The 17701-nt window shown below is 29.1% G+C and overlaps 1 protein-coding gene across 1 annotated transcript; it reads left to right on the top strand.

Annotated features, from left to right (window-relative positions):
* The first annotated feature begins 10772 nt into the window (after window positions 1-10772).
* Window positions 10773-13106, top strand: LOC100802862 (transcription factor bHLH18). The gene is made up of 4 exons (XM_003549939.5): window positions 10773-11087; window positions 11193-11795; window positions 12089-12463; window positions 12660-13106. Exons 1-4 carry the CDS (start codon window positions 11028-11030, stop codon window positions 12735-12737), a joined length of 1116 nt encoding a protein of 371 aa, XP_003549987.1. The 5' UTR covers window positions 10773-11027; the 3' UTR covers window positions 12738-13106.
* Window positions 13107-17701: the final 4595 nt, after the last annotated feature.

Here is a 17701-nt window from a genome sequence, read left to right on the forward strand (position 1 = left end):
CACCAAAAAGGTCGAGCATCTTAATACTATCATCCAATAGATGTTCCAAACTCCCACCATAGACACTGAAGAAGTTATGGCTGGAGAAGAAGAGGAACCGGACTGGATGACTCCTTATAGGAATTTCCTAATCCGAGGGGTGTTTCCATTAGACAAGAATGAAGCCCGACACCTAAAACAGAAGGTCAGCTATTACATCATCCTCGATGGCAAGTTATTCAAAAGAGGGTTAACAACACCCTTCTTAAAATTCCTGAACAACCAACAAGTAAGTTACGTCATGAGAGAAACTCTATGAAGGAATTTGTAGTCTCCATACAAAAGGACACTCATTTGCAACAAAGGTGGTGCATGTCGGTTACTACTGACCAACACTGAGTGTCGAGGCCCTTAACTCCACAAAGAAATGCAAACAATGCCAAGAGTTTGCAGACATTCCACGCACCCCTCCTGACAATCTCCACAGTTTGAGCTCCCCTTGGCCTTTTATCATGTGGGGAATGGACATACTGAGACCATTGCCAAAGGCATCAGGAGTAGTCAAATACTTACTAGTCGTTATCAACTACTTCACCAAGTGGATAAAAGCAAGACCAGTGTGGGAAATTACGACCATTGAGGTGGAGAAATTCACTTGGAAACACCTCATATATAGGTACAACCTCCCATATGCTATTGTCATGGACAATGACATTCAATTCAAAGCTCAGACTTACGAAGATTTGCTAACAAAGCTAGGCATTAAGCACTTAGTCACCTCTATTGAACATCCTCAAATCAATGGTTAGGCAGAGGCAGCTAACGGAGTCATCATCAGGGCCCTGCGTACTAGACTCGACAAGTCTAAGGGTTTATGGAAAGAAGAGCTCCCCAATATACTCTGGGCTTATCATTGTTCACCCCAAACAACAATCAAAGAGACTCTTTACCGACTCACATATGGCACAGATGCCACGATCCCCATTGAAGTCGGGGAACCATTGACAAGGAGACTATTGTTCCAGCAACAACAAAATGAAGAAAGCATAAAGGTAGAACTTGAAACAACAGACAAAGTCCAAGAAATGGCAAGGATTAGGGAAGAAGCCACTAAACTCTGAGCAGCAAGGAGATACAATACAAAGGTTTAATCATGAGCCTTTCAACCTGGTGACCTTGTATAGCGAATCCGAGGTGAAGCCAAAAAAGATCCCCGAGCAGGAAAGCTTGGCCTCAACTGGGAAGGCCCATTCAGGGTCATAACAAGCCTAGACAATGAAGCCTACAGACTATAAGAACTGGATGGCAAAGAAATTCCAAGAACATGGAATACCACCCACCTGAAGTTATACTTCAGTTGACTTAAATGCAAACCCAATGTTTTACTCTTTTTCCTACTCAAGTCTTTTGTCCCAAAAATAGAAAAATTAGGGTTTTGGGTTGAGAGGTTTTAACGAGGCACACCTAGGATAACGAAGGAAATTTGAACTCAATCAAATACATTGCATAAGAACACTATAACCCTTCCTTTTCATAATTTTCTTAATAAGACAAGAACATCCATAATCATATCTCCAATTAAAACCCAAGGACCGCCCTTGGTAAGCCCTCTTTCTAGCATTACTTATCCAGTACGTGTCAACCACAACGAGTAACATGTATGCAAGAGCACGCTAGTAAGTCTCCAATACATGCCACCCACGACGAGTGACATGTATACAAGAGGTGAGCTTACGTCTCCAGTACATGCGACCCACGACGAGTGACATGTATGCAAGAGCACGCCACTACGTCTCCAGTACATGTCACCCACGGCGAGTGACATGTATGCAAGAGCACGATTCCCAAAACCCAGGTCGGATAATTCCCTGGTCGATCCTCGAAAGAGCTCGCAAAACCTAAGAATCGCCCTTGGTGAGTCCTACTAATTCATGCCACTATGTCTCCAATACATGCCACCCACAGCGAGTGACATGTATGCAAAAGCACGCCACTATGTTTCCAGCGAGTGTCAACCCTCTACGTCAATCTTGGAACAGGAACACGGACACTCAACCTTTAACAACTGGGCTCCCTAACTAGCAGATTATCTCTAATCTCTTAACCAAGATTGCTCTCAAAGCTGACACGCGAAGTCCAAAAGCCCACTTTAGTTACATCCATCATGATGTGTACCACCTTCAGATTTTGGTAGGTGCATTTGTAAATTAATGTCTCGAATTTTCTCAATATCATAGTTTAGTATAGTTTTGTCCCCTACCATTAACTAAAATAAATAATCCAAAAAGGGCATATCACCAAACTTGAAACCAAGGAAATGCATATAACACATTAATGCTTTACATTCTATTTATTATATATTTAGTTTTTAAAATTAATAAATAAATTTTATAAAATTGTGCTTTATTATAATTTTATTCTTTAAAAATATTTTTTATTATTCTCATAATAATATTTTTTCAAAGAAAATTATTATCTTAAACAATAAAAAAATTAAAATTAATTATTGAGTTCAATAACTAAAATATATTTTAGTAGTAATATTCATTTTGATCAAATATGTTTTTAATTCATATAAAATAAAATAAAAAATTTAGCACTTGTAATTTTGTTTTGTTTTTATCTCTCTAAAATATGAAATTATTCTTTTTAATCCATGTAAAATGAACACGTTTTGATTTTAAGTCCTTGTAATATTTTTATTTCCTCCTTTTAAAATATAAAGTTATTATTTTTCACCCTTAATGTCCATTTTAAGATAGATAAATAATATTTTTTACCCTTTAGTCTCACATGCTAACATGGTACCACAAATACTTATTGGTATAACTTGAGATGATCACCTGACATTAGTAACCATAAATAAATAATTCAAAATTGTAAGGAATGAAAATCAAAGAAAAAAGTTACAAAGACCAAAATGAAAATTCACTTATTTTACAAGAAATAAAAACATATATAGTCATGTTTATTTTAATTTTTTTTGGTTGTAAATGTAAGGTTACATTATTTTCTCTTTGTACTAATAAAATAATCTTGAATCATTGGATGAAAATAAAATTAATGATACTTTTATTGTTTCAAGTGGCAAGACCTTTAAGTTAGATTTTAAATTTGATTAATTTTCTAGAGAAAAAAGTTGTACTGAGACTTTTTTTCTTTAAATTAGTTTATCCAATTGTACATAAAATATAAATTATAAATATTTAAGGTAAGATTAATTTAATTAATAAAAAATATTTTATCAATAATAAAAGGAATAATTACCCTAACCTAGCTTGAATTTAGTTTTAGTTACATTTGCATCCTTGTTGGTTTAAACTTTATACGTACCTTTCCTATTTTATACATTATTTTTACACTGAGTGGATGTACGTTTTCAAGTCAAATACTTTACAATAAAAAAATAGATATTAAAACTTTCAATTTTGAACGGTTTTAAGGAAAAACTCTAAATTACTCCTTAAATTTCCGCATGTGCACTTTGATCATGTTAATATAAAAACGTGTCAAATAATTCTTAGTTTAAATCCGTACAATTTTTTATACTTTTAATTCTGACCTTTATCAAAAGAGATATACAGTTTTAGTCTCCCATCAAAAATAAAAAAACATGTATTTCTGTTAAAATATAAGAATTAAAAATATATTCATTTTTTATGATAATTAAAACTAAATTTAAAATATTTTGATACACTAAAATATAATTTATCAAATGAAAAAACAATGGGAAGCTTTTTTTTTCTTTCAAAGTTTATATTTGATACTTCAGTAGAGCGAAAAGAAAAGAGACTAAATTAAAAAAAGATAAAAATTTAAAATTAAAATAAAAAGTAAAAAGTAAAATGTGAAATTTACGAAATTTATTGTTTATTTTATTTTATTTTTTCATATTCTTTCGCCCCTACCAAAGGGACCAAAAGTTTTATCTCTTTTCTGTTGAGATGGAAAGCCTGTTAAAGTCTATCAAACTAACACTAAAATTTCTAAATTTTACAAGAATTAAAACAAAAAAATTTAAAAGTCTAAAATAAAAATGTCATATTTTATAAAACGAAAAGGCTATTTAAGAAAAAAATGTAAAACTTTACCGTTACAAGAAAGTCTAATGATGATCTGATAAAACCAATAATGTAATAAAGAAATAGATAAAAAAAATAATATTACAAAAAGGTATTATACAAAACAATACAACTCAGTATTTTATAGTTTTTGCAGTTAAAAAGTAGGAATTATTGGATAACCCACGGCCAATACAGCCATAGTGGTGTAATGATTATTTTTAAGGTAAAACATATGATATGAGAAGCTGTTTTTTGCATAATTATTTCATGCGCATAAAAGTCGTTTGGCAGAAAGAAAAAAAAATAGAAAAAAAGTGAATTAAAATTAAAATTAAAACTTTGAATTAAAATAAAATATAAAAATATAAATTTCATATTATTTTATTATTTATTTCTCTCTATTTCTATTCTCTTTCCTCATGAATAAACACGAGAAAGTCTTAATAAACATACACCCAACAAATCAGATTTAAACACATCCAATCAAAAGTTTGCACGTTATTAAAAACAAATAAAAATGAATTTTTTTTCTCTCTCTAATTCATTCCTTCTTTTGGCTCTCACTTGCATCCTCGTCTCTTTCTTCCTCCGTGAACACCAAACAAGTCACAGAGCATCACTACACACCAGTCCTCACCCACCATGACAATCTGGAACTTCATTGATGATGATGAGTTAGGCATGCTGATGAGGGTGTTCGGTTCTGTCTCCTTTTTCGAGGAAGCCTCTTTTGAGGAAGCTAACGAAGTCATCACAAAATTGAAGGATGTTATTGATCAGTATGTTTTGTAATCATTGTTATTGATTAATGATAACAAGTGTAGGAAATTTTTTATTTTGTGTAAATTTGTGGTTTCAATTTCAGTTTAGAAGGTCTTTGTTTTGGTTTTATTGTAGAATTGCGGTTATCTAAAGACTTTATTTTTATGCTCTTCGTGCAGATTTTTTTTGGGTTGATAATAGTCAAAGTAATTTAAACTAGGTTCCAATCAATTGGGTTTGTCTAGTGGCACACTATCAATGATTATGAAAGTTTTAATCTTTTTCATGTTGATAGTGTAAATGATATTATCAGAGGATTGAAATTAAATTCTAGATGTAAATGTAAAATCTCTGTTTTTACAATATGGAAACTCAGCCAAGTGAAGACAGGATTAATGCGTGAAGGGTTGTCATTGTAGGCGAGCACAAATGAGTTTTGCGGTGATGTTATGGCTTCTTTGTGTTCAGGGAAGAAGAAAGAGAGGAGGGTGCAAGTGAGAGAGTGAGAAATAAGAGATGAATGGGAGAGAGAAATTTTGTATTTATTTATTTATAATGACATGCAAACTTTTGATTGGATATATTCAAATCTGATATATTAGGTCTGTGCCTATCTTAGACTTTCTCAACAAACACACCCTCAGTGAATGCTTATTTGTCTAGAAAAAAATCTAATCTAATCTTAATAAACAACAACTAAAGGGTCGCAATATTGGCAGGTTCTTACTTCAGACTCAAGTCAAATTGAATTCAGTGGTAGCAAGTTAAGTATAATTTGTGTTCTGGACGAAAAAAGTATACTTTGAAATATTAAACTATTATTTTAGTCATAAGCAAGTTAATTTTTTTAGTAGTCTATATTTTTCATTGATTTACAATACTAGGTTATATTCACACAAAATATATATAACTAGGTTAAAAATATGCATTTTAAATGAATTTGTTAAATAATTTATATTAAAATATTAGAATTAACCATTACTTAAAATATATGAATAAAAATTTAGTGTTTAATATGATTTTCATCCTCTAAATATTACCCATATTAATTTTAGTCTTCTGAAAATAATTTTATTTCATTTGATCTCTGAATTTTTCACAATTTTTCTTTTAAGTCATTTATTAACTTTATTAATATTTTTTGTTAAAATATTACATCAGTAGCTATTCTAATATTTCTAACATTAACATTTAGTGTCCTACAAGAATCGGAAAAATCTCATTATGGCTTTATTATTCTCAAACAAGTACGTACAATTTAACTCATATATTACCTTTTGTTGTCTGTTCAAATTGATTATGTGCAAAAACATCAACAAGTGTATCGAAAGTAATAGTTTGAGTCTCAATTGCATTGTCTACAACAAGTGGATGTAGTTTACATTTAACAGAAAATTAACAAAGTTAAATAAAACTTAAAAGATGAATTTTTTAATATTCTAGAGATCAAATGCAATACAATTATTTTTAGAGAAGTAAAACAATTATAGGTAAATATTTAGAGGATCAAAATCATATTTTATCCTAATATTTATTAGGTTTAATTATTCTACAGGTCCTCGTACTTTTACCAATTTTCATTAGCTCCTTAAAGTTTTTTTTTTAATTGGTCCGTCAACTCTTTTTTTTTTCCATTTAGGTCATTCCATCTAATTTCTATTATGAAACATTAACTGTAGAAATCTAATTAGAGGTACAAATAATAATCTAGTGTTTTATAAGTATAAATGAGTCAATTGTGAAATATTTCTAAAAAGTTTCTACCTCTAAGTTGATTTAATCCAAATATTCTTTCACAAATATGTCACAATTGTTTGCCTCTGTTGAAAATTGAAACTTCACATAAAACTCTTACAATTAACTTAGTTATGTTTATAACACACTTGTCTACATCTCTAATTAGGTATATATGATTAATTTTTTATAATGATAATCAGTCGGAGGGACTCAATAAAAAAAAAAAGGAACTCAATTTAAAAAAAAAATTCAAGAACCTTGTTAAAAATTTGATAAAAGTATGACTACGCACAAATCAATTTAAATTTATTAAACTTAAAAATAAATCATTTTGATATTGTCAAACTTTCTGATCGACCCAATTCACTATTAGTTGCCTTCATCATGTTAGTTAAAATTGTAAAAAAAAATCTGTTTCAATTTATTAGTCAATTCAAATATTTTATCAAGTTCTATAAAAAAAACATTTAATCAAGTTATTGAAATTGAGATGTTATGTTTAGTTTGTTTTGACACTCTAAATAAAGCATTCACGGGCAAAAATCAAATATCAATATACAATGATTAATGATATACTAATATGTATGTCACAAAAAAACAGTCATATACTAATACGTATATGGGATCATTTTTTCTCAAGCTAAATGACTTGATCCCAGTATAAATAAGTGATAATTTAGTTATTAAAATAAAGAAAATTTTAATATAGTTATTGAATGTGTAAAAAGTAGGATAATTATATTTTATATATAATTTAATGAGAAATTGATTTGTGAAATTTATCACTTAAATAGTTTTCAATAAATATAATTTAATGTCAATAATATATCCTTAAAAATTATAACTTGATGATAAAATAATTTTATAAAACTAACAGAAGGACATAATTATCATACTTTTTTATTCAAAAACTAAATCAAAATTTTTGTTATTCTAATAACAAATTATCACTAATTTATATATTCAGATGTCAAAAGGATCATTTACTTTCTTTTTTTTTTCTCGTTAGAAGATAGTTGCTGATTTATTTAGGTATTTCACAAATAAAGTTGTTTGCCACAATGCCCACAACTAAATATATAACAAATTTTATTTTTAACACTTTTGATATGGATGAAGCAATCCCACCCTATGCTCCCAAGTCCCAACAATTGGAACGAAGATATCATGTCACCATCGATTTAACTTAAGTATATTACCTATTTAACTTTTGTGAAAGATTTAGAATTGAAGTATATCCTATGAAAACTAAAATAAAAAACAAAGGATATTAGTTTCAAATTAATTAGGTTTTTATGCTGTATTCTTAGTTCCTCGATCTCTATCTCTATTATTCAGCCAAGAGCAAGGTTTTGTCCCTACTCCATAAATAAAATTACTTTGCCTTTCATCCAAACGAAAATATGAAGGCTAAAATTCTATACTTTGTTTTTGGCATTACAAATTTTCCACCACTTCATTATACTTTGCCAATTAGCATGAAATATAAATTAGGTGAGAAAATTATTTTTCTAGAGATTGGTCTAGACAGAGAAATAGCTATGGATTGGAAGACGATATTGAGAAAAAAAAAGAAGAAAAAAAACTCTATCTTTAAGTGGTTAAATTAAAGAAGTTGAAGATGAGTGATATACGTACTTTATTGGGGTTATACATATTTTTAATTTTAATTAAATTCTTGAATTTCATTTAGTTCCTATAATATAATTCACCTATTTTTATCTTTTGTTTATATTTTGTCATACATTTTGGTGTCTATGGTTAAATAGGATATGTTAAGTGTTGGCATGTCTAACAAAGTTACATTGCATGTGACATTGTATATATGGATTGCTTATGCACAGTGAATCCAAGATCGTGGGAATAATTTATTTTAAAAACAAATTATTAATATTATTATAAAGATAAATATTAAAATCAAATGAAGTGAGCTAAATAGTACTTAGTGAGCTAAAAAAAGAACAAAACTCAAGAAGAAAAAAAGCTAGCCAATAAAATTCAAAATTTGACTATGCCTAAAAGATTAAGAGTAACAGGTTCAAATTATAAAAATGGAGGAAGAAGAAAGATAAAATATTAAATATAGATTTATTTTTTCTCAAAGTCAGGGAGTGCATCTGCATCTCTAGGATCGGTAAAAGAATAAAATAAGTAAAATTTAAGCTTTAGGTACATCAATAAAATATATTTTTTTATTAGTTTTTTTAAAACATAAATACCTCATGTTTTTAAAAAGATAACCTATGTTGGAAAAAAAATCAATATGTAATTCTTTTAAAGTAATAAAATTTCTTATAAAATTTATTTTAACCTCATAGATTCAGATCTACTAGTGATTCAACCCAACCCAGTTATATTAGATTAAATTTTTTAAACATTTTAATTAAAAAGGATCCAATCAAATTAAAACTCAATCATATATGAGTTAGATAACGAGTTGGGTATTTTTTTAAACTGATTCAACTTAAATAATAATAATGATAAGAATAAATTACAGACCCTCCCACACCCAATTTCCCTCACAGAGACATAAAAAGGAATTAAGGGTTGTAACCCTTCTTCTCATGCAACCTCCATTGTCGTTGCAGCCTCCCCCAAGAGTCATCGTCATTGGCCTGATGACATGTGACAACAATTAAAAAGATGTATATATTAAATATTTTTTAATTTATAATTTTTGATAATTTGATTTTTTTAATAATATTTAACTAATAATATATAAAAAAATAATATTAATGTAATTAACTAAATAAAGCAAATATCTTAATAGTCTATTGTCTTGTTTATAAATAAAGTAATCATAAGTTTAATTCTTATTAATACACTTTTTATTTTTCACTTCATTATAAAATAATGAAACCAAAATCATGGATTTAAAATTATAAAAGGATTAAAATTATAATTTAGTCTCAGTATTATCTTAAATTTTGTAATCGATATATAAATAGGAACAAAAATTTTCTAAAATTATAAAAAATAAAAAAATGGATAAAAAGTATAACATAATTGAAATTGTCAAAAGAGATTTAGTTTAGTTGATTAAGTAAGAGGGCATAAATTATTATAAATATCTGTCATCTTCAATTTTTTAAAATTAAAAATAACTAAGACTTTAATTTTTTTTATTACATTGGGGCTTTAATTTGTAGCGGTAAGTAAGATTTACTTTTGAACTAGATACTTGCCCATGTGTTTTTCTAATATAGCGCAATTAATAAAAAAAATCATCGTAAAAAATTTAATTAAACAATCACATACCAATTAATTGGGTTTGGCTGACTACTTGGCTCAATTATTGCGATGATTATGTTGATATCACATGATTCACATTCCACATTCCCCAGCTACTGGGTGACACGTACAAGTTTATAGATTTTCTTAAGTCTCTTCTATAATTATTATATATCTCACGTCGCGTACGAATTTTGAATGATATAATTAATAATTGCCAGTGTTCCCATCCAACGCATAACAAATCCGGAAATTATATTGACAAATTAAATAACTTTATACAATTTGTCCCATAATAAGACAAATAACAAAAAGTCATCAAATAATTGATGTAACGAAAAAGATTATAAAAACAATATTATTATAAAAAGTAGGTTTGATTGTAATTTTCCCAAGTTTTATAATGTCACAAATTTTGCCCTCCAACTTATAAAATAACATGAATTTTGTCCTCACGTAAAAAAATCGTCACAATACAAAATTGTCTTATGATTGTAGAGGTTTAAAGAAAAAATCACTACAAATGTCTTAGTTATGACAATATTTTTTTACGTAGAAACAAATTTGCAATGTTTTGCAAATTCAAAGGCACATATCGAGAAACTTTAGAACCAAAAATCGTAATTAAGCATAAAAAATATTATATATCATTGTGAGCTTCAAGTAACCTTTTAAGTTTTGTAAATAAAAAGAACAGGATTAAAAGAGATAATCTTACTAAACTTACATAAATATTTTTATTTCTCACATGTATAATTCTTTGAAGGCAATCTTGTTTAAGATATGATAAGACATTAGTTGTGAATAGTTTTTTCAAAAAGATTTGAACGTTTGATTTATTACGTTATAAAAGACTAGCGCATTCTGTGGATTCAATGGTTGTTGTTCAAATAGATTAATCATTAAAAATTAATAAATATTTCGTATCTATATTATAATTAAAAACAATTATTTTATATATATATATATATAAATGACGACATTGGCAGCAACAATTATAAGGGGAGCAAGTAGATTGTCAGCACGTGCTTTATTTCTTAATAATAATCAAACCCTTTTGTTTATGGCAAGTTTGAGGGATTGAAAAGCTAAAGAATTACAGCTATAAAGAGTGAACAAAATTAACTCCTTTTTCGCACCGAGTGGAAGTGAAGTGTGGAATAGCCTAGAATAGCAAAAGAGCGAGTCAGTGCAGTGTGTTGTAGCATATATAAGGTGTTGTTGCTATTTCTATTATTTCAGTGACCCCTAATTATGATGGAGGAATTGAACAAACCAATGGACGGATCAGCAACCAGCTGGTTATCCGATTTGGTAAGAAAAAAAATTCAATTTCATTTTTCCATTCTTCAAATGCACAAATAGATGATCATAAATGATAAATCCTTTAACCCTTTTGTGTTCTTTTTTTATTTATAGGAAATGGATGATTACAATTTATTTCCAGATGAATGTCCCTTGAACTTGAACATGTTTGATGACCGAGAGTTTCTCTCACAAGACATTGCTAGTGCCTTCCAAGAACAGACACAGACCTTGCAACAGCAATCTTTGTCTTCAGAGTGCCCTTCCAAAACTGTGAGCAACTCATCCACCGATGAAACCACCTTTGACTTTGAGAGACCATCCAAGTTGCTGAAAACGACAACAAGCACTAGTTCTAACTTTGACTCATCCACCATCACCAAAACCCTTTCCCCCAAACTTTCCCCATCATCTTCCTTTCAATCTCAGATTCTCTCTTTTGACAACACCAACACCCAGTTTTATGAGTTTCACTGTACCTTAAACCCAACACAGAACGAGATGGTATCGGTGTCAGTGCCCCAAAAGGGAAAACCACGGTTCCCAACTCAAACCCCAAAAGGGTCACCGAAATATCAAAACTTTGAAACAAAAACCTCTCATGCTAAGAGGTCTCCTGCTCATGCTCAAGATCACATCATGGCTGAGAGAAAGCGAAGAGAGAAACTCAGCCAGAGCTTCATTGCTCTTGCAGCCCTTGTTCCTGGCCTAAAGAAGGTAAATAAGTCAAATATCATACTATTCTCTACTGAGATTCAACCCTTGTCATTTTGATTAATTTTTTGAAAGAAAAAAATCATATTACTATGCTACTGTGCTTGCTTTATTAGTATAATGTTATATGTTTGATCAAAGAATTGATTCTAAAAATTGATTGGCTTAAAAGTAATTTTAAGTAGCTTTTACATTGAATTCAAAGACTTAAATCTATTTCAATTTAATCCAGACACCACCACTTGCCTAAAAGTCAAATAACTTATCATGTGGAAAATCTGTTAATAATCACACAGATGGACAAGGCTTCTGTGTTAGGGGACGCTATCGAATATGTGAAAGAGCTTAAAGAGCGGTTGACAGTTCTTGAAGAGCAGAGCAAGAAAACAAGGGCAGAATCGATAGTGGTTCTGAACAAGCCAGACCTCTCTGGTGATAATGATTCTTCTTCATGTGACGAGAGCATTGATGCTGATAGTGTCAGTGACTCACTGTTTGAAGTGGAATCAAGAGTATCAGGGAAGGAGATGCTGCTCAAGATCCACTGCCAGAAGCAAAGGGGACTTTTGGTCAAGTTACTGGCTGAGATTCAAAGTAATCACTTATTTGTTGCTAATAGCAGTGTCCTACCCTTTGGTAATTCTATCCTTGACATTACCATTGTTGCTCAGGTAAAAGGACAATCTCTACCTTAAATTACACTATTTTGATTAGCTTTTGTCCTTTCTCACACACCCCACTACATTTGTAATTATGTATTTAAGATATGTTAAAAGATTTTAGTATATTCTTTTCTCTTTTCAATGTTGAATCTCTACCTTATGTACAATTAGTTTAATTGTAATTGAATGTTTGATTGTTTTGCAGATGGGAGAAAGTTACAATTTGACCACTAAGGAACTTGCCAAGAATCTACGCGTGGCTGCATTGAAGATATTGTCATAACATGAACGTGGCTTGAGTATGGAGAATACCCTCATGGCATATGGCATGGATATTGAAACTCTGAATCACATTTAATGCCCCAGCCACCGAGTAAATCACACCCAAAATGGAAGCCTTGTTATTAATGTGTGATTTCTGCTACAACCTGCAGTGTTCCCCAATATGTAGATTCAGCTTGACCCCAAATGATCTTGTCTTCTTCGTGTTATGTTTTGGTTTCTGAGGCCTTCAGTGTGTGCCTGCTAGAGAGGGAAAAATAATTGAATAATTTTGTAGAGATATTAGGAATAATTTCAATCTGACATGTCTTAATTAAGATTTTAATTGAGTTGATTAAACAGAATGGATGAGTTGTTTAATTTCTATGAATAAAAAAAATCTGACACGGCTTAATTAACATTAGCTTAAACAGAGGTTATAAGCTGGATAATGATGACCAATAACATTGACAGTTTTTTATGTACTATTTGTTCTTTTGAAGTTTGATCATGTTGGAAGGATGCAAATCTCTCTAATTTCTAGATATGCTTCAACATTAATTATAATATTTTTTAAGCAATTAATTAGTATAATATTGGGCCTCCAGCATTTATGTTAATCATCTACTACTGGGCCTAAGTTTCTATGTTTGGGTGTACTTTTGTTTAACAGATAAGATATCATTTGTATATGTTTTTTTAACAAAGATATATGATAATGCGAATAAACTGTCCTGCTAATCGTCAACTGGTAAAGAAATGAATTTTTGAAAGAGAAAAACACAAAACTAGCAACAATTTTATATAAATACTAATAATGAATATTATGTATAGTATTCAATGAATATATCTCAATTGACCATGCCCATTAAGTTTTGTGAAAAAGTATATGAATTTGATTTTTGCATAATACATTTTTGAAGAAAGAATATGAACTTTTAAGTGTAACAATACTTATTTGTATTGTTGGTGTTTTTTTAACTCAATTACTACAACAGAATAACATTGTTCAAAAAATGATTAGGAAATGAGGTAGGATGCAACGAAATAGAATAAAATTCATGTTCTATTTTGTAGGGATTAAGATTATCTGTAGTTTATTTTTTAATTGCATGAATTTCAACAATTAACGTACACTTTAACTTAAATAAAATATAAAATAAAGAAGGTTTATGCACTTCTTGATCTACAAGTATTGTAGTAGTGCGATTTTGATCATAAGTTTCAATTAATTGAGTGATTTTGGTCACTTAATTATGACATGGTGCTTATATGATGAATAATGCAAATGTTAATGTGTCAATGAAACAACATGATAATATAACATGTGCAATTAAAAGAATAAATTATTGAAATATTGAAAATGATATTAAAACCCTCCACCCTAAACCTTAACAACAACACTTAACGATTAGGCTAACACATCTCTTTGATATACAAATAAAAGTTATAATATATAAACATTCAATTAGAGTCAAAATTGCATATATATTTACTATTACTAAATAAAAAAATAGTATTAATAATATTATTGGTAAATTTATATTTATATATATATATATATATATATATATATATATATATATATATATATATATATATATATATATATATATATATATATATATATATAGATAACTTTCATCTATCTATCAAAACAACCTTTTTAACCTAGTGGTTGAGCTTAGGATTAGGGGTTCTAATTCAATCTTTAATGTTTTGACAATTTTTTTTCTATTTTCACATGATATATCATATCATTGACACGTCTACATCTGCATAATTTGCCACATTAGTATAATGTCATTATGTCAATGTCATCTGTTAGCATCATATAAGAAAAAAATGTTAAATTAATGATAATGAATGGTGTGAGTAATCCACATCCATTTTAAAAAACGTTAATATTAAATGAAACAACATTTTTATTTTAACTCATTCCTCCTAAATTTTAAAAAATAAAAAAATGAATAATTATGATTTTAACTATTTTTTTATTATATTTCATTTTTATTTTACCAACCCAAACAATAATAACATTATATTTTATTCCCACCAGCATTCTCCTTCATCACTTTGAAGATACCCTTAAATTCACACCTTATAACTAATACATTACCAAAAGAAATTATAAGAGAAATGTAAGACACATGTGAGTGTCAGTAAGTTGCTGTTTAATTTACAGGTATCAATGGGATGATCATACTTGCCCGCAGTAATAATTTACATGCACCCCACCACCATGTTATAATACCGGTATAATTTAAACTTTGGAATTCACGCTTCTCATTTCTCTTTGGAACTGAGTCCCATTTCTCCTATTCTACATATCACGAATTTCAATACAAACATTATTGAGTATACAACATTTGATCCTGGCTCAGTTCTGTTAATTTTTGTACGGTGTATTATTTTTCTAATTAAGAATGTGAAAAAAATTGGTCATGGTACACAATTTATAGCCATTTGCGTTCGGGTTAGGTAACGGATACTTTAATAAATATGGTTAGTATATGGTTGGTATGACTTTGTCCATTGCATCAAATCCTAATAGTGAATTGTAAATTAAAAATTTAATCAATCGTTGAACAGCAAACACTGTCTATTGCGTCCAATTCTAACAGTAAGATGTGAATTTAATCTTTGGCTGAACAACAAATACTTTGTCCATTTTGGCTTCAATTCTCAATGTCATTTTGAGTTTGTTGTATATTTATTATTATCATCTTATAAATTAAAGGATCTTACACCAACTTGATTTTATTGTCTTAGATCCCATTATGATCTCTCTAAATCTTGGTGAATCTTATACCGCGTACAAATCACATGGTCCCTCACGTGACATATTAGATGAAAAGGAGATAGAACACATGTTTCAACCATTAGTTTGTCCTTGTCACTACTATATATAATTTCATATTTGAAAATTTTCGTTTGCTGCTAAAAAAATATGGGAATATTTCAATAATTCAAGCACGTTTTCTTAATTGCAATGGGAATGCACATGATTCGTTTTTCAACTTCAATTCATAAAATCCTGATTGTTAAAGAGGATTTATAGACATATAGTCGAATATTGTAGTATTTTCATTGTTTACGTAATTGAGTTTTCTTTTTGGGTCAACCCGTACTATATTGACAAAACTATGGGATTCACAATGAAATTTTTATAATCATAACCTGATTTTTATTTTAAGAAAAGGAAGAGTTTAAACATGTGACAATGATTCTAATTTAATTAAATCAAAATTCATCACAAAGTTAATCTCTAATGTTTATCAAGTAATTTAGAACAAGATGCACAATAAAAAAAATCTGATACTAACGGATATTCCTTTGCCTGGCTAGCTCCTGTCGGTATAAATTTTATTAAATAAAAAAATAAATTATTAATAAATTCATAAAATTACAATAAAATTATATAATATTAAAAAATTACAAAATTGTCTATGAACATGGCGTACGTACGTATCAAACCATTAACAAAACACGTATCTTTGCTTAAGTATCAGTGTATTGAATTTTAAATTTAATCATGAAAAACGATGCATCGAACTCTTGAACAAGTATACGAATCTCATAAAGAAAAATTACCAATTAGGTGGATGCGGAAGCACGTTTTTTTTAGCTAAATGCGGAACCGCGTTATTTACACGACATGAAGCATGGAAATTGTATGAATCAAGCAATAGGAATAGGGACACTTAAACAAAGGAGTGTATTAAAATTTAAGCATATAATAACAAATTTTAATATAACACTTGCATGTCTTTTACTATCATCTCTTCCTTCTTTCTTATAAGTATATACAGTAGCATTTTGCATTCAAATTAGCCAAAATATATGTATTCGAGACCTAACCTCTCACTTTAACTTCTAATTATGTAACGTTAACAATTATACTCCTATATCTTTCTCTAAAAATAGAAGAAAATAAAGGTGAAAAACGAAAGAATAGAGAAGAGCAGAACTGAAAAACTACTTGGGTGTGATAAAATGTTGAGAGCATATATACCCGGAATTCTGCAACCTGCACAGATCACGGAGGCCCCTAGGGATGCGAGAGAGGCATACCACATGGTTTACGGGCTTCATTGTCAACCGATCATGTACAATAGTCGTTCTGCATTAATATTGGATCGGACCACAACTATTCAGAAAACATATTCATGATTTATGAATCAAGTGATGAATAATTAAACTATACAATGAATTCACGAATCCGACCAGATATCAATTCCATTTAATTACTTGTTTATATGCGGATCAAGAGCGCAGTTATTATAAATAAAATTTAATAATGATAGTCCAACAATGATGGCCACAAGTGTAATGGCTTATGTTTCTTAATTGAAGGTTTAAATTTTAATTGGTTATTAAATATGAAATAAATTGTATTGGACAAAAAATATATATTTTGAGCGCACTCGTGATTCTTGAGGAAGATTAATCATTATTTTTAACGGAAATTATTTCGTATTAATATGAAGATAAATTTTTTTAATAATAATATATTTAATTTTTATCCTGGAATATCATTTAATAATAAATTATTGGTTATATCTTTTTTAAAATAATTACAACCTTTGGTAAATTATTTTATATCATTAACACAGTAAGATATCGTGTCTTGCCTTTGATATGGTTGAGTTTTTTTATATGTATAGACTGGATGTAATTTTTTATAAAAGACAATTCTATTAGAATTAGGTAGGATATTTTGTACAATAAATTTATTTTTTCATGTATTTATCATAAATATATATCCAGGATTTTGACTGGAAATTACTATTAAGTTAGAATAATTATGCGGTAGATAATTCATGTATTTTGTGGTCTTTCACATTAGATATTATAACCTGAAAGAATATTAGTACCACACTTTATCATTGATTAAAATTTATTAAAAACTACAAATCAAATGAGAGATTCATTATATAAGAAGTGAGACCCAAAAAAAATTGATTAATTTTGACACCTCCACCT

The sequence above is a fragment of the Glycine max genome, chromosome 17, assembly GCF_000004515.6.
Source record: "Glycine max cultivar Williams 82 chromosome 17, Glycine_max_v4.0, whole genome shotgun sequence".
Taxonomy (NCBI): Eukaryota; Viridiplantae; Streptophyta; class Magnoliopsida; order Fabales; family Fabaceae; genus Glycine; species Glycine max.

What these genes read in the sequence shown, in the direction of transcription:
- LOC100802862 (XM_003549939.5), top strand. Translation starts at nt 11,028, where the DNA reads ATGATGGAGGAATTGAACAAACCAATGGACGGATCAGCAACCAGCTGG. An exon ending in CCAGCTGGTTATCCGATTTG is followed by an intron (nt 11,088 to 11,192) that starts GTAAGAAAAAAA and finishes TTTTATTTATAG; the next exon opens with GAAATGGATGATTACAATTT. An exon ending in ACATTACCATTGTTGCTCAG is followed by an intron (nt 12,464 to 12,659) that starts GTAAAAGGACAA and finishes ATTGTTTTGCAG; the next exon opens with ATGGGAGAAAGTTACAATTT.